Genomic DNA, 22,406 nt, shown 5'->3' with positions numbered 1-22,406 from the left:
TTTTAAGCAAGTTTAACTCAAATCTCACTTTATTGAGCACCTTCTAAAGCAAAATAATAATGGTTAATATATATCCAGAATAATAACTAATATATATCTCCAATTGAATAATAACCAATATATATCCAATAGTAAATTAACAATAAATAAAGATTAATGTAAATAAATAAAGATTTTAAGAGTAATTGTACTATTATTTTTTATTAGAGTGTTTTTTAGTAATTGTAAATAACTTCGATAAATATATTTTAATAAAATATTTCAATATAAAACTCAAAGTGCTGATATATAGATCAATTTTTTTTACTCAAAATAGTATATTAAGTTTTAAACTATAATAAATTAACGTATAATATTGATAACACCGTAAGTCTCGTAGTTTAGACACGGGTCTAAAATCTAGTTTATAGCAATAAAACACCAATTTAATTAATATGATTCCTATTTTCTTAGATATGGCGTATTGGACATGAACTAAATTTTACTTGTTTTTTACTTGTTTCGAGTTATTATTTTTCAAGATACTTTCTATTTCATTTCAAGTATGTGTGAACATTTACAATTTGGTATTATTAAAAGTTTTTATTTTATATATATTGAATGTCATATTGAATATCAAAGTATGATAACCGTTTAACTGGACCAAACCAAACTGGCTAAATGGTTTTGGTTGGTTTGGTTTGACATAACAGTTTGGACAGTTTGGTTTGATAAATCATTAAACCGTTTACATTGATTTGGTTGAGATTCTTAACAAAAACTGGTAAAACTGGATCATACATATCCCTATCATATCGGATATGAATGAATAGTTGTAGTAGTCCAACTAAACTACAATACATTTCTATTGAATTAAGATTCCCTGAAGTTGATCTAACTTTATATGTAAAGTTGAATTAACCCAATGGTCAAAATTAAAACATGATATTTAAATCTTGACCATTGGATTTAATCTTATTGTTAAAGTTGATCCAACTTTAAGGAATCTCAATCTATTTCTAGTATTATGTTTAATTAAAAAGAAAAAAATTATATCACGAAAAGATCTATACTAAACAAGTTATTGTCTTTGAAGACTAGGTTATTACGAGTTACGACTCTGTATGTTACCCACCAGGTAAAACATATTGTCTCCACAAAGTTCATGAAAGCTAGAATTTCAGATGTGTATACTAGTACTAGATTAAAGTACCAAGTATATACATGAAAATAGTAAATTAAATATTAAATTTTTATTTGATGATTTAAGTACTGTTTCCTTTTACTTAAACTTTTAAATCAATTAATGAATTCCGTTATTTAAAGAACATTAAATAATTTTATTTGTAATTGTATATTATTTTTCATTAAAAGTTCAAATATATATTGTTTTTATACTATAAATATATACGTTAACATATTTGTACTCCATTTTTTTCAGATTTATCATAATAGAAAAACAATGACATAACCGTAATTTGTTATTACTTTTTGGTTAATTTATTGTTCAAGGCAAAATATGATCTTTACCAGTCAATTAAATTTTGGATAAATGTCATTTACTAATACTAGAGTTTTAACTGCAAAATACATGAATGTGAATGAGTTTAAAATCATTTTATCGTTCTGAATCAAATTTAAATTTGCCGTTAAAAAAAATTAAAACAATATTTTGTCCAAAAAGGGCATAACAATTGACTTGTATATTTCATCTAACACTAAAAATGTAATACATTATGTGTGACAATAACACAAATAAAATGATAATGACGATTTTTTAATATTCAAATATTCTTAAATATGTCGCAATCTACAACTTTAGTGAACAAATTTTAAAAATTATTTCAATATAAATAAAATGATAATGACGATTTTTTAATATTTAAATATTCTTAAATATGTCGCAATCTACAACTTTGGTGAACAAATTTTAAAAATTATTTCAATATAAAACTCAATATTAATATATAGATCAAACTTTTATTACTAAAATAGTAAACAAAATTTTGAACCATAATAATTTAACAATTTATATTGATAACGTCGTAAACCGTATATTAAACACGGGCCAAAAATCTAGTGATAATATTAAAATACAACAATGACATGACATATTTATGTAGCTTTTTAATTAATACAAATCGAGTTACTATTTTATTTTTTATTTTTATATATTTGCTATATAAATTAATAAATAATTTTATAGATATTTTTAAGTTATATATACTTTGATCAATACATAACAAAAAATAAGGAGTAATAAATAAAGAGAACTTTTAATTACATCATGTTATTTTCTTAATTAAAAGCCTTATGTGAGTCATCACTGAAGCAAGCACTTGTCAATGAAGTTATCGACGCCGGAAAGGAAAATCAGTATTAGACCCCATCAACCAGCAATTCAATTATAGCGTTATGTCTCCATGTACACCCTCGGCTTCTGATCTAAATCTTGATGCAAAGTCTTGTTCTACGTGGCTTGATTATATTGGTCCACCAATTAATGGTAATCTAAATTCTGAAAAATGTTGGAGCTATAAAGACCCCAATGGGAATGTTCAGTGCCCTTTCTCTCTCGCACAATTACACATGTGCAAAGATTAATTTTATAGCGAGTTTGAAATTTGAAGACATTATGGTAGTATAAAGGAAACTGTTCGTGTGCATAGTGTTTTAAAGAGACGAACAAAGGATGCCGGTTAGATTTCTTTTACATTTGTGGTTTGATGCAACGGGTGTTCGGTTTCATTCATGGGAGGTCATTCTTTTTGTGGTGCGTTGGGATCCCCCTTCTGATTTTAGTAGTTGTCGCTATGTTGCGTGCGTGTTTGCCTTATATTGTTAGATTGTATTCTGTTCTTATTTTTCATATTTTTTTTATTGGATAGTGTTTTGTACTTTCTAGTTTTTTACTAGCATTTTTAATAAATTTTATACTGTTGTTCTAAAAATAAAGCCTTATGTGATATAAACATAATCATTTATTTAAGTGAACTTTTTTGTTCAACATATTTGTAATGTCATATTTATATTTTCTACTTTCTAAGGGGACTAGGAGTGGATGGCGGGTTGCACAAATTTATGCTAGAAATAAGTGATAACACATTCGCCGGTTGTGATTTTATGTTTCAAATTTACGGTAGTAGGGTTGGGAAGCCGGCGTGCATAAAATCAAGAAAGAGAGGAAAACAATGATTAGAGAAGAGAAAGTGTTTATTATTGGATAAAAATTAGGAAGGTTGAAAATATATGAAATGTCAGTAAAAATGGTTGAAAGAGTTGGTTGACAGGTTGAAAGGTTGAAATGAATTGAATGAATGTTATTGGAAGATTTTGAAAAGGTTAATAAAAGAGTTAATTACAGAAATCGTCCTTGTCGTGGTATTCAACTTGCAAGTTTTATCCCTAGCTTTTATGAATTACAGTTTTAGTCCAAAATAGTTTGCTCCGTCAACACTTTTTGTCCTACCCTTAAACGTCCGTTTAAAAAGTAATCATGTGTCAGACATGTGATGGATAATTTCGTTCTTTTTTGGTCATGGTGAGGGGTATATTATCCTTTCATCTGTTTCAGATCAATATACCATCATCATTATCCAAAACAAAACCTAGAAAAACAAATATCATCATCACCTCTCTATCAAAATCAGATCACCAAATCAAAATAAAAACAAAACCAAATCAAATCAAAGCAAATCTAATACCAACAATAAATTTTAATGAAACAAATCAAGCCCTGTATATCACAATTTATTCCAACATTATAATCAGAATTATAGATAATTATGATAAAAATAAAATACCAATAAACAAAACATCAGCTAGTTATAGATCTTATGATAGTTTCCATGAAAATCATGATGCTATCGATTATGGGTCGGGTTTCCAGTATGAGCTTCAAGTTCTAATGGATACCCGCATAGTATTCGGGGAAGATGTAATAAGGACTTTCGTGAATGCCTGCCACCGCCGCTCAACCACTGTCGGCTACCACCCAGCCATGGTCCGGTCATGGGCAGGTGGCTTATGGAGCGACTAAGACACAGTAGACACCCAAATCGAGCAAAAGCATAAATCCATTGCAGGTGATCCATCTTGTTAAAAATAAACAATCTTGGAAGTCTTTGATCTGGGTAGTGGTGATTTTTGGAATAAAGAAGAAGTATAATTTTTTTTATTATCATATGGTCTCGATGAAGAAATAGATCTGAGTAGAGGATTTCTTTGTAATGTCACAAGTGAACTCAAAGAGCTTTTTGGGTTGTATATGAAGAAATATGGTGTTGATTTGTATATGAAGCAAACAAATGATATTTAATATATATGGAGGTTTGAATGACAGTATCAATTTTTAAGGCTAAAAAAAAGTAAATTACGAATGATTGGTTTAGGATTTTTAATATGTAAATATTGAATCTTCATATGGGAGTTGCTTGAATTTTTGGTTTTTTTTTAAGGTTTAGAAATTATTGGATCATTAAAAAAAATCAAAAGTTTGTTTTCATTAAGAATTTTTGATGGATTTAGGGGTTTTTTGTTATTTTGAAAATATCTGGAATATGAAAAACAAGATATGAATACATGATGAAGGAATGAGAGAAAGTAAAAAAACAATGAAAATGGGGATTAAATTGTGTGGTTGGGGTGTTAAGGGTGGAATTTACGAGATTACCCATCACATGCGGATCATGTGACATGGTTATAAACAGACGTTTAAGGATAGGACTAAAAGTGTTGATGGAGCAAACTATTTTGGACTAAAATTGTAATTTAATTAAACTAGAGATGAAACCTACATGTTAGATACCACGACATGAACGATTTCTGTAATTAATTTTTAATAAAATCAACCAAACCACTCCTAATGCCCTACAAAAATATTTTATCATTTCAAATGGTAATTACAAGTTCTTAAAATTTACCACGCAAATTTGTTACATCTGTGATATACAGAACTTTAAATTTTTATTTTAATAGGTCTCTATTTTCTATTGTAAATTTCAATCAAACTGTATGGTCAATGTTTTAACTATCTCAAACTTATTTTCAATAATGGTTCACTCGAATGTTATATCTCAAAAAGCATCTTACAAAACTTAAAAAATAAATTATCATAAGGTAAATTAGATATTTAATTAGTATGTCATCAAACTGATATCTTTAAAGTTTATGAGTTTCATTAACGTTAATAATAGTTATAAATTTATTACCATTCTTTCCCAATTTAAATTTCCTATTTTGACTTTTAAGGTTATCTTTTAACAATTTTGACTAATGTTATATGACACTTGACAAAATTTAATTATATCAATGAAAAATAAATATAAAACTTAGTTCATTTATATATTATATATCAATTTTATATAACACAATCGAAAATATTTAGGGTCAAAGTTATATATAAAAGAAAGACTTAAAAAATCAAAATTTAACATTTAAATTGGGACAAAGAAAATATTTAAAAAATTGTAATATAATATCATAATAATTTCCGGATATTATCCGGGTTCATAAGCTAGTTGACTACTATATTCGGTTTGTCAATCATACACAATATACTAAACTCAATCGTATACAATATAATTAATAAACTATATAATTAGTAGACGAGAGAAATAAAAAAAATTAAGTAGATGACTGAAATTGAAAAAAAAATAAAAAATTCGTACGACGTAAATGGTCATTTGATTCTTTAAACCAATGGGCAATAAAGAAACAATTTTAATTTAAATTATTAATATTATATACGAGCTTTTATCTTGTCGATTGGGTAGCTAGTCTTTAATTATTAGTTATGACCCAGTGCCTGAATCATAGTTGATTAATATATTATATGTGTATCGATCTAAAGAAATGCAAAAGTGTTTCGAGAAGCTTATAAAAAAATATATTCCCAACGTTATATATTTGCAGTAGAGATAGAGAAAATATTTTAAATGTAGAATTTTTAGATGGAATTTTGGTAAAATTTCCGAACGAATTATGCTCAAAATTCCTAACATACATTACAATTTCGTTTGACACTTAATGAATTCTAATGTATAATTTACTGTAATAATAATAATAATAATAATAATAATAATAATAATAATAATATAATAATAATAATAATAATAATAATAATAATAATAATAATAATACACATGAATAAAATTCATAGGCTTAAATATCGATCGTTAAGAAGAGCTAGATCAATATTCATAATAAGATTTAAGATGAACTTAAAACAAAAAATGTAAAATCCACATGTCAATAGTTGACTTTTTAAGATTCAAAGGTTTTTTTTCCAAGCATGACGTACAATAATTATAAAACACATATTAATGATATTTAATATTTTTGTATAGGGTTCTTGTAAACCTTTAGCCGATTAGCTATGGGATAAATATATAATCTTTGTTTGCAACTCTAAAACTTATAAATATCATATATCGAGAATGTACTATTATAAATATGTCACTTTTTCACACTTGTTTTTTCATATTTTAAAAAAGCGTGAAAAAACACATTTATACATGTGGAAAAAAAATGTTCACACTTTCAATTGTGTAAAAATATATCATTTGTTCACAGTTAAGAGGGTGAAAGTTAATTTGTAACACATATTTTCTTCACACATAAAGAGTGTAAAGAAATCATGTGTTACAAATTAACTTTCACATTTTCAAGTGTAAAAATATTTGACAATTGTTCCCATTTTAAGTGTTAACATTTTGTTTACACATTTATAAGTGTGAAAAAATTATAATTTTTAAAATTTATTCACACTTTTAAATGTAATTTTTTTTTACAGATTTTTATATCTGATTAAATTCATAAGTTTTTTCATATTTTTTTAACCAAGTATGAAAAAATAATTTTTTCTTAGTGATGTTTTTATACATGTTATTCACAACATATATGCTGCTCTCCATATACATCTACAACTACATCAATACATCATGTTTAATTTCTGAAACATATGACGGTATAACAAATAAATTTTTTTATATACATTTCTTCTTCCCTCATTAATCTTTGCTCTTTTTCTTTTATTTAATTTTTGTTATCAATTTTCTTTTAAATTATAAAGTGCTAATCAATAAGGCTAAGGACCAAGCCCGTTAGGTAGATCATCATATTATTGATGACCCTTTAGGCCGGTGCTTATAGGTGCGTCTACCGGTCGCACTGATGTGACGTATTTTATACCAATTTCCCCCAGTTAATATGGTTGATTTAGCATGTTTAATGAGTCGTATTTGTTTACAATTTGTGTGTTTATGGTATTTGTTAGTGTTTCAGGTTAATAATAGGTAGTTGAGCGTTTTTTCGAAGAAAACGACATTCTTGAAGTAAAATAAGTACTTACGGATGATTACCGGGTCGTTTGGATGAAGTTTGGAGAAAGTCAACAAAAGTCAAACCTGGAATCAAGAAGAGCTGAGCAGCAGCTAGTTAGCTGCGCCGCAACTATGAAACAGAAGGGTTTAGCTGCGCAGCAGCTCCTCAATCCTAAATCAACCGAAGTCAATGAAAGTCAAAAAGTCAACAGCGGTCGCAGCTACTAAGCTGCCCCGCAGCTTATGCCGATTCTGCACACAAATTTAGGAAACATATAAATAGTTTGTTTTATCATTCCAAAACCCTACCTTACTTTCTCCAGCCGATTTTTTGCATCTTTAGAGGAGGTTTTTCATCAGTTTATTCATCCTTGAAGATCAAGATTACGATTGGATTATTTTCATCATTCCGTATTAGATTTTTAGTCATTCTTGGAACGATTTCTACATTCGGTACATTATGTCTTCATATACTATTGTTTGTTTTTATCTTTTCATTATGAGAGGCTAAATCTCTTTACACCCGCTTGGGTAGTAAACATGTCATAGGGTCGTTTTGAATGTTACTTGCAATCGTTGAACAAGATTTTTATGTTTAATCAAAGCTCCATATTTAATTGAGTTTAAATATTGTTTTGTTTTTTATATTTATTGATTGATAATTGTAATTAGAAGTTCAGAAGAAATCTATGTCATTGTCAATTGATTCATGAAAAGGTTGATCGGTCTATAATTAACCTAAAGTCGTTGGAGTTCGGAAGAAACCAATGATAAAGATTTAAAACAATTAAATTCATTTTGAATGTGTAAACACTTATGATAAAGGAATCTGATTAGGTGAATAAGTAGTTCGGAAGAAAGCTTTCATAGGTTAAATTGTGAAAATCAACTCCAGATCTTAATGCTTAATTGTTTTGGATAGAAATTAAACGCGGAAGCGATAACTATATTTAGAGCGATTAAAGTGTCAAGTATAACGGAAGTTCGTCTTGTCTATCTTTTGAGTCGTTCAACAAATGCAAGTAATGTTTAGACTCGATGAATGACATGTGAGCTGATCCAAGTGGGTGCCCTTTTAAATTATTGTTCGAAATTCAACAACAAAATTCTTCTTTTGATTAATCCTGAGGGATTATTGACTTTTTTAACTAACTCTTGCAACGTGGCAACTCGGCCACAAAACCCCCTTGTTTTCTGAATCACTTTATTTTAACAACTGCTTAGAAAGTCCTTGTGTTCGACCTCGGTTTACCAAGTCAACTATATTGCATACGAACGGTTCCACTGCCCGCAAGTGTGTAGTAGTCAGTAGCTAGGTATTTCGTGTTTATATATTTAAGACTAGAAAATACACATCACACACCACCACCGGTAGACGCTATTAGCACGGGGACATCTTTCCATGGCGTCTGGTTGGTTTCTTCCGAGTTTAGACATGCAGCGTGAAGGGAGTGGGGTCCTAAGTGGCCGTTTGAACCATTAAAAAAAAATTCAAAAACTTTTTTTTAAATACAACGGCTAGTAGGTCACTAGTTTTTTATTTTATTTTTCTATTTATACCTCTTCCACGCTACCATTTCAAATAACAACTTCATATCACTTCCAAACCATTTTATCTTTCTCAAACCATTCCATAAACCATTTTTCATAAACCATTCCATTCACAATGTCTGGAAGTGTGTGGATTGAAGCAGAAGATCTTTGTTTGTCAAGATGTTGGGTGACGAGGAGACCGGACCCTGTTACGGGTAGGTGTGAAATGAGCAATCCCGACGTCTCCTTTTGGGATGACGTTACTGAAATGTTCAACGCGGAGACCAATGGAGGACCACGAAGCAAGGCTCAACTGCAATGTGACTGGACCAAGATGCGGAAGGAATGTAAACAGTTTGAGGCAATTTGGACGCGGTTGATTGCACAAGGAGGCAATGGAGAGGATGAGCAATATTATGCAATGACGCATCAGATATATCGGGAGAAGCATGAGAGGGGATTCAGATACGAGCACTGCTTCAGGCAGCTTATCTTTGTTCCTTTTTAGTTGTTCTAGATTATGAAGTAGACTTTTTAGTTTGATTAAGTGTGCTTTAGTTTTTTTTAAGTGTGTTTTAGCAGTTTAAATTGTGTGTTGTCTTCTACTATTGTATTGTTCTTAAGTATTTTAATAAAATAAGTCTACTTTAATAAAATAAGTTTATTTATAATTTTAATAACATTACAAACTTAATAAAGAAAAACATAGAACATAACATTAAAAGAGCCTACTTATTTCTCTGGGCATAAACTGCTTTGGCAAAGTTAATGAACTCATTCAAGGTGATGACTGCATAAACAATTTCTTCCACAGCTTCTTGAATCTTGTCAAACTTCCCCTGCAAATAAGTAAAGTATTGACATTCAAACTCAGTACAGTTCCCCGTTTGTATATAATTGATTTGTTCTTGACACAATTTCTTTTTCGCTTGAAGTTTTAGACCAATTTCAACAAGTTGGTCTTTGAACATTTGATGGTTGAGGATATCAGCCATGATACTGTCATTCACTTGATCGACAATCATTGGACGTTTTCGGTAAGGGGCATTTGATGAAGAAGCTATTGCAGATATATAAAAGTTTGAGTTTTGAAATGAAATATCTGGTAGGCAGTATTTATAGCTGAAGTCAAAGACGCTCCTCCAACGTTCAAAATTCAAAATATTTACAATTACAGTCCCTCCAACGTTCACTTCAAAATATTTACAATTACAGTCCTTCAAACTGCCAAAAATTCAAAAAAATTTACATTTATAGTCCCTTAACGACCTTCTACAATGTTACTCTATAAATACCAACCTAAAGCATTTACCAGTTTCATCACCGTTCAAAAAACTTGTTTCATCTGCTAACTCACTCAATATTCCAAATGGCTTCATCATCATCAAAGAACATTCACCGACCTTGTCTCACCGAAGATGAGATGAAAACACGAATCATGGCCGATATTAATGAGGACACCCTCCTTCAAAATGAAATATCTCGGGTTCTGGGTTTCCTACGGAAGAAAAGACACCAATGCGACCAACACGTTCAGGAAATAGAAGCACCAGGCCGCAGGGTCTCGAAACACAAAGAGACATATTCTTATTTTCTGCAGGATGAGAGCAAAAGAGTGAAGAGGGTGATTGACAATGTTTTTAAGGTCGGTCAATGTGTCGGTAACACGTTGACCGACCAATACACTTGGGCCGAATCGTACCACGACAACTGTGGAGAAGGCAAATCAACGTGGGAAGTGAAACGCATAGAACACGACAAGTGGTGGGCCAATGAAACGGCTTACCGTGGATTAGGAAAAATGTCAATCAAAGATGATGACGATGAAGAGTAATCGATTAATTATTATGTATTTTATGTTTTTTTATCCGGTATTGTCTTTTTTTTTATTGTATTGTCTTTTATTTTAAGTAATGTAATGTGTGTTTAATTATTAATAAAATGTGTTTTTTTTTAATTTTGTGTAAAAAAATGAAATAATAAAATAGTGAAGAAATAGTGAAGAAGTGGGGTTATAAGGAGGGGGAGTTCTTGGAGAGAGAAATCTGATGAATAGTGGAAGAAGTGCGTAAGAAGTAGGGAAGAAGTAGCTCCTATAAGGAGTGGCCTTATAACCTATTACCTCACTAGCTACCCTTGTTAAACATGTAAGGACGAAGTTTGTATCATATAAACTCTGGAATTTTTTATTAATGATTTTTTATTTCAAAAGATATAAACAAATATAAAAATAAATCAAAAATAAGAAAAATATAAAACCATATCAAAAGGAGTAAGGAGGAAAAAGGGAAAGGAAATTAGAGATTGAGATTTGTTCCTTTGTCCTCTTTGAAAAGGGTGTCCTCAAATTAACACACCCCACAATGATTTCTGGCAGCGGAGGGTTTAACATACGCTGTTTTAAACAGATTCACGTAAAAAGCCCTATCACCCTAAGCACGACATTTAATTGAGATAAAACTCTGAAGCGTGGACAAGAATCGAACCGGGTCTTACCTCATTAGGACACTATGAGATTCCTTATACTGCTGAGCCAATTGCTCGTTGGTAACCCACCCCACAATGATATATAACGTAATAATTAACTTCCTATAAAACATAAGAAAATATAATATTATGATCAAATTTAAACTACAAAAGCATATCTATCAATTTAGAATGCTTTGGCAAGACACCCAGACAATAAAAAAAATAGTACAATTACAAAATGGAAGAAGGACTTATTTCCCATAACGGTCATGAAAAACTAAACTTCCTATCACGATTGTAAATCCAACAATTAATAGGATGTAGAAACAAATGAACAATAGATTCGAACACTTTTGAAAATGTTATGATCGATCACGAATGAAACTCCATATATCCAGACTCAAAAAGTTTCAGTTGATTAATCACTTGTAAAGAAAACAACTTTCCCAATTAAATAAAATTACAAATACCAAAAATTATACTATGATTCATGACAATATGACATAATAATCCACTCGCCCTATTTAAGTATTCCAATACTTTGTGTTCACAACATCTCACTCATCTTAAGTTTGGCTATTTTATCTATGACAATAAATAAACAATGAATGTTTGTGTAGGATATAAACTACCCCATTTTTATATAATTTGAGAATTAGACTAGATGACAAATGGATGAAATTGTGTTTGAAAAACATTGAGAGTGAATGATGAACAACCTAATTAATAGTATGTTAATTATGTGCATGCCGACTCTATATATATTCTATGTTTATATATATGGATACACACCATATATAATCCACACACATATACGTTGAAGGGAAATTAATTAGATGGTGCAAAAGACGGTACTAAAAGTGAAATTGTCATGCCAGAAATGCAAGAAGAGGATTCTTACATCCATTACTGGTCTTCAAGGTAATCAATGTTACATCTTTCCAATTTAAAAACATTATTACTGTTACGTACAGATTTATTTAATTAAGTTTGATATATATTGAATGGTACTCAGTACTTAATTAAACTAGTAATGATATATCTAACCTAAAAAATTAACCTAATAATTAACCTAATGTATATATCATTTAACAGCTGTAATCCACTCATTCTCTCTTCAAATTTCTTTCTTTAATTATGTTAAATGTCATCATCATGTTATTAGGTTGATCATTAGTTTGATCTATAAGATTGATTAATCAATTCCTTTACCGATTAGTTATCATGAACCATGATTGTTGAATGACATTACAAGATGATTTTGGATATATCAACTATATGTATAAAAACGTACATATACTTTGTATAAATGTTTGTGGAATGCTCTTTAACATATGATGGTTAATTTGCTCTTATACCCTTTAATTTTTTTTTTTTAATGATATGCATTTTCTTAAAGAAATTCGAGTGATCAATTAAGATTTATGAAGATACGAAAGCTAATTAATTCAGAGCTTGTTGCATGTGATCAACTTAAATACATTTTACAACGTGTGTTTAACTTTGTTATGTTCTTATTTAATTGCATGCACTTGATTATACTCTTGTTGACCTGATATCAATATAAATTGACAGATATGACGTTCATATAAGTTAAGGTAAAAAAAAAAAAACATAGGATAAATGCGAAGTAACAATCACATCAATAACTAGAAAAAATATCACATCAACCACAACTCCACAAATAACAAAAAAGACAACATCAACAACTAGGTAGAAAAATTTGGATACACACAAGTAACAATCACGATCAATCAACAACCAGCTAGAAAAAAAAAACCCCAACCCACATACCAATGACGCATTTACAGCCCCGTCAATATCACACGAACCAGCTTTAAGAATGACGTACATGGTTGTGGCGCTCACGCTGTTTGCTTATCGCGCCATATCTGATAGAATTCACGGGCAAGCTTCACAGTTATAGATGTGTATGCGTTGAAGTATTTATTTTGAAAAGCAGAAGGGCTTGATATGCAATTAATTAATTTTGTGAGTAAACTTTTTATCTAGGAAGTTTTGAGTTCTGATTTGGTATTCTCGGTGATGAATGAAATTGTGTGCATTTTGAAGGATTTAATTAGTATGAATGGTGATGGAGATGAAACTAATTAGAGTTAGGTGTAGGTCAATGAAAAAAAATTATATAATCATGGTTGTCTACGTGTGTAAGGTTAACTAATATATTTTTTCCATTATTTTGAAGTCTTTTTTTTTCTTTTTTTTTTTTTTTCTCTTTTTCTTTTTTTGCAAGATTCTTTTCTAATGTTCTATTATTGTCCTAGATGAATGGAGGTGGCTTTTCTTGTTTATGTAGCGGAAAAGACCGAGGTTTTTGACTGGGAAGTATAAGTGTGACTGTGATATGTTTTAATCATTTCTGAATCCAAGTCACGCGAAGATATATAAATTTGACATTACATACATATAGTTAAAAAAAAAAATTAATAAATACTACGAGTATTATAATATTGAAGAAGTTCAAGATTTTGATCCCTTTCAAACCATTTATGCATGAATAGGTTTTTCACTTTGACTCAATTTTTTTAAAGAGTTTTGTTAATTAGAATCCTTAGGGCCATCAGTATTATTATTTGGGTATATTAAAATTTGTATATTGTCATGCAGAGAGTTATTTTTATTGTTTAAAGTACTATTTTTATTCATATGATAAACTATCAATGACAACTCTTAAAACTGTCATTATCATTTTTTATTTTTTTTAAAAAACATCCTAGTTTACAAACCTCATTTACAAATTACAACTACCATCATAGATGCTCTTTCCCTTTCCAGAATTCATTCAATTATTCAAGTAATACTGTATAAGGCTTATAAAGTTCCAGGCCCATAAAATTCAAGAGACGGCCCAGATATATTGAAACTTAAGATCAAGCATGTTATTTTGATATAATCGTATACTCCAAAAAAAAAAAATACATGTAGTTAAATCTTATAGTAATTACTACTAGTTGTTATTAATCGTAAACTTTAACTATTCCAGATTTAAACTAAACTGAATATGTAGAGAAATATTGCCTTTGCTAATTAGATCTTTTAAAGTTATAAAATAAATGTTATAATTAGATTATAATCTCTAAAAAATATCAATAGTTATGTTAACTCAATTTGTTATTTTTGTTTACTGTTATCAAGATTAGCTAGTTTAAGATGCAATAAAGCATTAATGTCATTTAAAACTTTTTTTTTTTAATTTTATAATTGAACTGATTTTAGGCATAGATAAGATTGAAATTGATCCAGCGAAAGAAACATTAACAGTAACAGGAGATGCAGATCCTTACTGTGTTATTATACAAGCAAGAAAAATCATAAAATGCATCGAAGTCGTGACAATTGGTCCTCCTCCGTCCGTAAAGAATCCGGAAGAAAAGAAACCTGATACCAAGAAACCATCAGAAGATAAGAAACCCGACATAGTTTTTGTTCCGTCCTGTATCCCCATGCCAAAGACTTGTGTTGCTTGTCCACAAGTGGCTGTGGTTCATATGAAGGAGGACCCGTGTTATACTGCTTGTTCTATTATGTGAAAAAAATTTCATAAACATTGTGAATTGTATCGTTGCCATTACAAAAGATGTATGTTTGTTAGTTTACGGTGCATTGATATAATCAAATGTTAAGAAACACGAGACGAAACATTGAAATAATCATATTAGGCCCTGTTTCTTTTTTACTTAATACACTTAATAGTTAAAAACTTAATTAATCAGTTAAATTTCATGTTTCTTTTTTGACTTAATAAACAAAAATAACCGTCAATTACATATATTATTTTTTTGGTAATTCTATCATTTTCAAAATAAAAATAAAAAAACATGTCGAAAAAATTATCAATGTCTATACCATTACAGTTATTTTTGAGGAGATACCAAAGCTCAAATTAAAACAATGAAATAGGTAGATGATACCAACTACACTTAGGTGGGTTGGCCAAGGGTATTCTAAATCCACTATGTGGGTCCCGTAAGTGAGTTTTTTCTAAGGTTTCGGTTCGAGTCTTGGATTTTTCATCTCAAAGAATTTTATATGAGAAGGAGGTTAGAGATACAACAAATCGCTAGTTAAAATTGCCTCCAACACGTCTGAATAATAATAATAATAATAAAAAGAACAGTTAACGTCAAATTTCATCTACTGATGTTGGTCAAAATTTGTTAAAATAGCGTGTAGGTTTTGAGTTAGATTCCCCGTTGTTTGGTGCGAATCGATTTAACATAGTGGTTGAAGTTACATGGGCCTTGGTTAGGTTGGGCCCAATCCTCTGTTTAAATCATCTGGATGATTGATTGATTGTATGGATGATTCAACTATTTTTTTATATTTTTTATATTTTTTTTTATGTATTTTAATTTTACTTTAAGGCAAATAATAGTTGTTATAGTAATTAGTAATTAAACTTCAATGTCCGGAATTTAAATCCGAGACCTCTAGAGCGGTAAAGCTTCTTACCTTCCCTTTACACCACTAGCCAATAGCTCATTGACATTCTTTTTAGCTTGTTGCTAGCCAGTTATAAGTACTCTAACTTTGATTTTGATTCTCTTATCAAAATGGTACGTGAGATATGATGATTTATCAACAAATAGGTTACGTCTTCTAGTCTCGGGTGAACATATTGTAAATATGTGCGCGCTTTTCTAGATATAAAAGTATATCCTGATGCTCTAGTTTTGATTGAGACCAAAAAATGAGGCTATAATTTAAGTTCACTTTACAGTTTCGTAAATAAATGAACAAGCGTATGATAAGAATACCCAAACGATGAAACAAATACCAAGCTTTAGCTTGAGCATAGTTACGAAGCTGTTAGTCTGTAATATGAGTTCAAGCCGAACCAAAACTCTTTATTACATTGTGCCGGCCAAAATCAACAAGATAGAGTGAATTATAGTAATTAATATGAGAAGTTTTTTTGTGGATCTAGTATATTAGACAACATGACAAATTGATATGGTTGAGTTTGGAAATATTGAGAGGGGATGGCGAATAAACCAATGACTATCTCTTTTTTGTCTGATCATACTTTTTAGTTATATATGTTGAGAGACAAATACAAACAATTTGGGTGTCTCTGTGTTTTGAAAGCCCATATGGTGCAAAGGACGGTTTTGAAGGTGCAACTATCTGGCGAAAAAAGCAAGAAGAAGATCCTCAGATCAGTGTCCGGACTCAAAGGTAATTTTCATACTTGCGTACGTAGACGCAAAAAAGACCCTCGTTGCCTCGTGTCTAGTTTTATATAGACCTTGAATCATATACTATGATGCAATGGGAAAGAGATCATTACATCATTGCATTTTACAACTTACAATCTATAAAACCCCGAAATATCACTCAAGAAACTTAAAGAAACTTTTTGTTTATCGAAAAGAAGTTTTCATAAGTTGATCATTATATTAGGTACTTGTTACTGTAACTGTTTATTATTGTTATCAACGGGCTAATGTGAACAGATTCAAAATAATTGTAGGCGTTGATAAAGTTGAACTCGATGTATCTAAAGGAACGTTAACAGTAACCGGAGATGCAGATCCTTATGAGATAATATTACAAACAAAGAAGGCTGGGAAATTTGTCGAAGTTATAACAATCGGACCTCCACCTGCTCCTCCAAAGAAGCCAGAGGAAAAGAAGCCCGAAGAGAAGAAGCCAGTAGAGAAAAAACCCGCAGAAAAGAAACCTGAAGTAAAGAAACCCGAAGAGAAAGTACATATTCATCCTTATGATACCCACAAGCCATATGATTGCGTTATTTGTCAACAAATGACTATGGCTCCTATGAATCAGTGGGAGGAGCGTGATTCTACTTGTACCATTATGTAAAATTCGTATGAATTCTGAAGTTCCTGTGAGTGTCTTAAATCAGATATTAGTTCATCATTTTAGTATCGTGTATTTCATACTAACGTATACCGGTTGAGACGCAACTCAAAATCGGTCGAATGAGGATTAGCTATATGACCATATCCATCACTAAAGCTATCAAGCACCCATTTGAAATCCAAATGCAAATAAATCCTGCATTTGTGACTAATTAAGGCCCAAAAGACTAGTTTAGGCTCTGTATTTTGACCAACCACAAAGATAGAAAGGTCGGTTCTGTTGATCATTATAGATTTATAGGGATATATTGTTTTGGATTTGGGCATGGTTTGAACCATTAACGATGCATCATTTTACATTGAAATAGAAAGCAGATGGACAACAAGTTGCGCTGCTAAATCCTTTCTGTATGACATTCGGGCATTGGGCTTATTGAATGTTTACCATTGGCAAAATTAACAAGTGGACGAGCCTTGTACCTCAATTATTTCTAAAAATAAACATTACTTAAACTTTAATATTTTCATAATAATAATCATCACTTTCCGTATTATGATGATGTATAAATTATTAAATTTCTTATAAACATGGAAACATACATTTTTTGAATGTCAAGTTTCTAAAAATAAGAAGCTAAATTCATGAAATTAGCAATGTTACTATAATGCCTAAATTAGTAATGTCATAATACCTTTATATAAATATTATTCATATATGAAAACCAACTCGATCACCATCGATGATTAGTTAATTAAACCTCGATCATCATCATCATCATATGACATAAGAAAAAAAGATGTCTTTACGTTCATCAATTAAATCCAAAATCCCGACAGCCACAAAAATCATCTCCGTGGTAGCATCGGTTGCAGCCACTGCAGTGGCGGTTCGCAAAATAGCCCGTGATCACTTGCCCCAGGAATTCCAAGACTATATGTATCTTCGTTTTTGTAAATTTGCCCAAGGATTTTCTACAACCTTCACTATGGTCATCTACAAATCCAATTCGTCTTATGACAACGAAATCTACAACGCAGCGGAACTCTATATTGCTGCTAAGATGTCTGAAGAGATCCATCGTGTAAAAGTCATCAAAAACCGTAGACAGAAATACATCGTGGTTACGATGGACATCAACGAGGAGTTCACTGATGTTTACAACGGAGTCAAATTCCATTGGTCTAAACTAGCTAAGAACATGCCACGTAAACACCACGATGACTATTACCGACATGAAAAACGATATTAATTTAGAGCTCACGTTTCATCGTGACCACAAAGATATGGTGGTTCACGAATACTTGCCGTTTATTATGAAAGACGCAGAGATGAGGAAGCTACAACAGAAGAACATCAAGTTGATGACGGCCCATACTCAAAGTTCAAAGTGGGCATGGATGGCCGTGAATCTAGACCATCCGGCGACATTTGAGACTCTGGCTATGGATTCCGATACGAAAGAGATGGTGATGAAGGATTTGGATAGGTTTGTGTAGAGGAGAGAGCATTATAGGAAAGTCGGAAAGGCGTGGAAAAGAGGCTACTTGTTGTACGGCCCGCCTGGGACAGGGAAATCAAGCTTGATTGCGGCGATGGCAAATTACTTGCATTTTGACATATATGACTTGGAGTTGACTGATGTTCAGTCTAACTCGGATCTGCGAAGGTTGTTGATGGCCACGGCTAATCGCTCGATTTTGGTAGTGGAGGACATAGATTGCTCGGTGAAGTTGAAGAATCGGTTGGCAGTAAAGTCTGATGCAAAAGACAAAGACAAGCAAAAGATTATAAACACAGAGGACGAAAAAAAAAGTAAGTGAACGCTTTTATTATAAAATTTCCGTCTCATGTTAAATGTCTAATTTTTACTTGTCAAAATTTTGCTTTCAACTTTGACCTTAATAATATTTGTTTATATTATATAACATTTTAATTTAGGGTTAAAGTGTAAATTGGTGATGAAAAATCAAAAAGTATAAATTAATTTAGACATATGTTGATTTAATTAATTTTACGAAATTGAGAATTGTGATTGGTCAATTGAGGTTAGGTCAATTGCCCTTTAGTATATATTAAAATTAAGATAAGGCTTTTATTATAACTAATACAAATGGTTTGAATCAAGTAACTTTGTCGGGCTTTCTCAATTTCATTGATGGGTTATGGTCAAGTTGTGGTGACGAAAGAATCATCGTATTCACGACGAATCATAAGGACAAACTCGACCCTGCACTTATACGTCCTGGTCGTATGGATGTTCACATCCATATGTCTTATTGTACCCCTTGTGGATTCCGTCTTTTGGTCTCCAACTATCTTGGTATCACCCAACACAAATTATTTAAAGAAATCGAGGATTTGCTGCTCAAGATTAATGTTACCCCGGCTGAAATAGCAGAGCAACTACTAAAGCACGATGACCCGGATATTGTTTTGGATGGACTTATCAAGTTTTTTGATGTGAAAAGGAAGGCAAAGCAGGAAGAGGCAGAGGCCATGGCAGGCCGAAGATCAAGGAAAAAGAAGAGTTGACTGCAATTGAGAATAATGAAGTAATTGAACATTTCGAGACCGTTTAATGTTAATCAATAATAATCAATGTTTTTGTTTATGCATTATGATGTTATTAATTATAAGTATTCTTAAGATTGATAGCTAAGACTAAATGGTATGAGGCATTTCATGGGTGAGGGGTCTTTGGCCACATGGCTCCATGTCACCATAGTAGGCATTCTCCAAAACTAGGGGTGTGAGGCATCTTAAGTTAGTGGGGGTCTTTTGCTATGTGTCATCATATAATAATTAAGTAATTATTATTATTATTATTATTATTATTATTATTATTATTATTATTTATGAAAACTACATATTAAACACATAAAAAAGTTCATACAAATAAAATAAAAATTAAGTCCCGTTACATAAATATAAAAAGACTAAGCGTCATCATCGCTAACGTATTCATTGAAGTCGGGCACGGGTTCATCTTGTCGCGAACGGGTCGTCCATACTTGATCCACCAAATCCGCCATGAGCATGTTGTGGGTTTCTCTACTTTTGATCGCATGTGTGTTCTCGATCCGTTTCTCCATGGGAGTTTCTTGTGTCCAGTACTCCGGGTCCAAAGAAGGGTCTTCCGGGTCGTAGTCTTGACAGAAAGCTTTGTCCTCGTCCTGTAAAATCATGTTATGTAGGATGATACAAGTGTAGATCACGGATTGCATCTTATCCTTGTCCCAATATCGTGAAGGATTACTAATAACCTTCCACCTCTTCTTCAATACACCAAACGCTCTTTCAATATCCTTTCTTGCCGATTCCTATTTCTTCTTAAACAACTTTCTTTTGTTGTCAATTGGATCGGTAAAAGTCTTGACGAAAATTGCATACTCCGGGTAGATGCCATCTCCCAAATAGTATCCGGACTTGTAAAAGTTGCCATTTGCATAAAATGAAGCTACAAAATAATAATAAATGAACAAATTATATAAAGTAGAGAATAGTATTAAATTAACAAATTATACACTTAATATAAACAAAAGAACGAATTTAAAAAATGTACTTTAAAACTAACCTGTAGGAGCCAAACCAGATATAAGCTCCTCAAGAACAAGCGAGGCTTCAAAAACGTTAATGTCGTTGTTGGACCCCTGCATCCCAAAATATGTGTTCCAAATCCACAAATCATAAGACGCAACTGCCTGAAGCATCAACGATGGTTTCCCAATATCACCTCAAGTATGAGAGCCATGCCATGCGTTAGGACACATATCCCAGGTCCAATGCATGCAATCAATGCTACCAATCATGCCCGGGAAACCATGGCGTTGTTCATGGACCTCTTAAATCCGTTGGAGATCACTCCAAGTCGGTCTACGTAGGTAAGTACTACCGTATAGTTCCCTTATGCCTATATATATATACAATTACAACTACGTTATAAACTATAACTATGTTATAAAGTATATATTAATTTTAACTACCTAAAAACTATATATAAACTATAACTACATTATAAAGTATATATTAATTTAAACTACCTAAAAATTATATATAAAATATAACTACATTATAAAGTATATATTAATTTTAACTACCTAAAAACTATATATAAACTATAACTACGTTATAAAGTATATATTAATTTAAACTACCTAAAAACTATATATAAAGTATAAAACGTTTTGAGTAAAAGAATTCTACCGGTACAAAAGTGTTCTAGTGTATCACGTGAGGTCCTTTATGATATGCCAAAGTTCTCGTCAAATGCGTCAACACTAGTGCCATATGCCAATTGACGGAGCGCCGATGTACACTTTAACTTGGTTGAGAAACCAAGCTTCCCCGACCCATCGTATCTTTGTTGGAAAAATGGATACTCGGCTACTAAATCATCACATATTTGGAGAAATAACCGCTTACTCATACGATAGCGCCTCCTAAACATTTTTGCATTGTAAATCGGTTCGTCAACAAAATAGTTACGCATGAGTCGAGCTTCGTCTTCTTGACGCATACGCACAATAGTAACCCGTCTCTTAAACCGCGGTCTTACAACTTCATCGTCATCATCGTCATCCTCATCATCATCATCGCCGCGAACGGCGTCGAACATAGCATTCACGGCCAAGATGGCCGCCTTCGAAATGGCCGCGTCTAGCTCGGATGAACCACTCGAACTACCGGATGAGCTATCGGTCAAACTCTCGCTTGACGACAACGGATTGTTGAGATCCATGGAAATATAAAGAATAAAGTGTGTGTTTTTTTTTGATGATATATGGCTTATAGTGTAAAAGAAAATGGTGAAAAGGGTGGGTTTATATAGCAAAAAAAGAGGATTAATGGTTTAAATAAAACAAAAAACAAAAAACAAAATAGCAAAAAGTTAGTCAAAGGAGCCGTTGGTAGCATGGGGAAGAGGAAAGCTCAAAAAACAATTGCAATTTGTAGGCGTTTGTTTTGGTCCGGTTATCCCCTTTTGACTAGTTGGAACGCGATCGAGGGGCAATGTGGATGGCGTTTGGACCACGTTTTGGGTGTGGAACGCGGTGGGGAAAAGCCTCACACCGCATGGTCTAATGAATGAATATGCTATATAATATAAAAGTTGAGTTATGACTAATGAATCAACTCTAAAACTTAAATAATACCTCTTTATAAATGTTGTTATATCTGTAATTACATAGTTTACAACTTTATAATATAATGTAAATACTGTAATGGGCTTTGGGCAACAATTTGTCATATAATGGA

At 31.5% G+C, this 22,406-nt stretch overlaps 4 protein-coding genes across 4 annotated transcripts; all 4 read left to right on the top strand.

Moving 5' to 3' along the window:
• Window positions 1-12,136: 12,136 nt before the first annotated feature.
• On the top strand, window positions 12,137-14,854 carry LOC122604660 (heavy metal-associated isoprenylated plant protein 2-like). The gene is made up of 2 exons (XM_043777534.1): window positions 12,137-12,224; window positions 14,541-14,854. Exons 1-2 carry the CDS (start codon window positions 12,140-12,142, stop codon window positions 14,852-14,854), a joined length of 399 nt encoding a protein of 132 aa, XP_043633469.1. The 5' UTR covers window positions 12,137-12,139.
• A 1,563-nt stretch (window positions 14,855-16,417) lies between these two features.
• On the top strand, window positions 16,418-17,150 carry LOC122604659 (heavy metal-associated isoprenylated plant protein 43-like). Its single transcript, XM_043777533.1, has 2 exons — window positions 16,418-16,502; window positions 16,798-17,150. The coding sequence occupies exons 1-2, from the start codon at window positions 16,418-16,420 to the stop codon at window positions 17,148-17,150; spliced, it is 438 nt and encodes a 145-aa protein (XP_043633468.1).
• Window positions 17,151-17,946: 796 nt separating this feature from the next.
• Window positions 17,947-18,646, top strand: LOC122604658 (protein HYPER-SENSITIVITY-RELATED 4-like). Its single transcript, XM_043777532.1, has 2 exons — window positions 17,947-18,355; window positions 18,405-18,646. Exons 1-2 carry the CDS (start codon window positions 17,947-17,949, stop codon window positions 18,644-18,646), a joined length of 651 nt encoding a protein of 216 aa, XP_043633467.1.
• A 96-nt stretch (window positions 18,647-18,742) lies between these two features.
• Window positions 18,743-19,682, top strand: LOC122604657 (AAA-ATPase At3g50940-like). Its single transcript, XM_043777531.1, has 2 exons — window positions 18,743-18,962; window positions 19,276-19,682. The coding sequence occupies exons 1-2, from the start codon at window positions 18,743-18,745 to the stop codon at window positions 19,680-19,682; spliced, it is 627 nt and encodes a 208-aa protein (XP_043633466.1).
• Window positions 19,683-22,406: the final 2,724 nt, after the last annotated feature.

The sequence above is a fragment of the Erigeron canadensis genome, chromosome 6, assembly GCF_010389155.1.
Source record: "Erigeron canadensis isolate Cc75 chromosome 6, C_canadensis_v1, whole genome shotgun sequence".
Lineage (NCBI taxonomy): Eukaryota > Viridiplantae > Streptophyta > Magnoliopsida > Asterales > Asteraceae > Erigeron > Erigeron canadensis.
The sequence above is the reverse complement of the archived record's forward strand: the minus strand, read 5'-3'. Positions and strand labels throughout refer to the sequence as shown.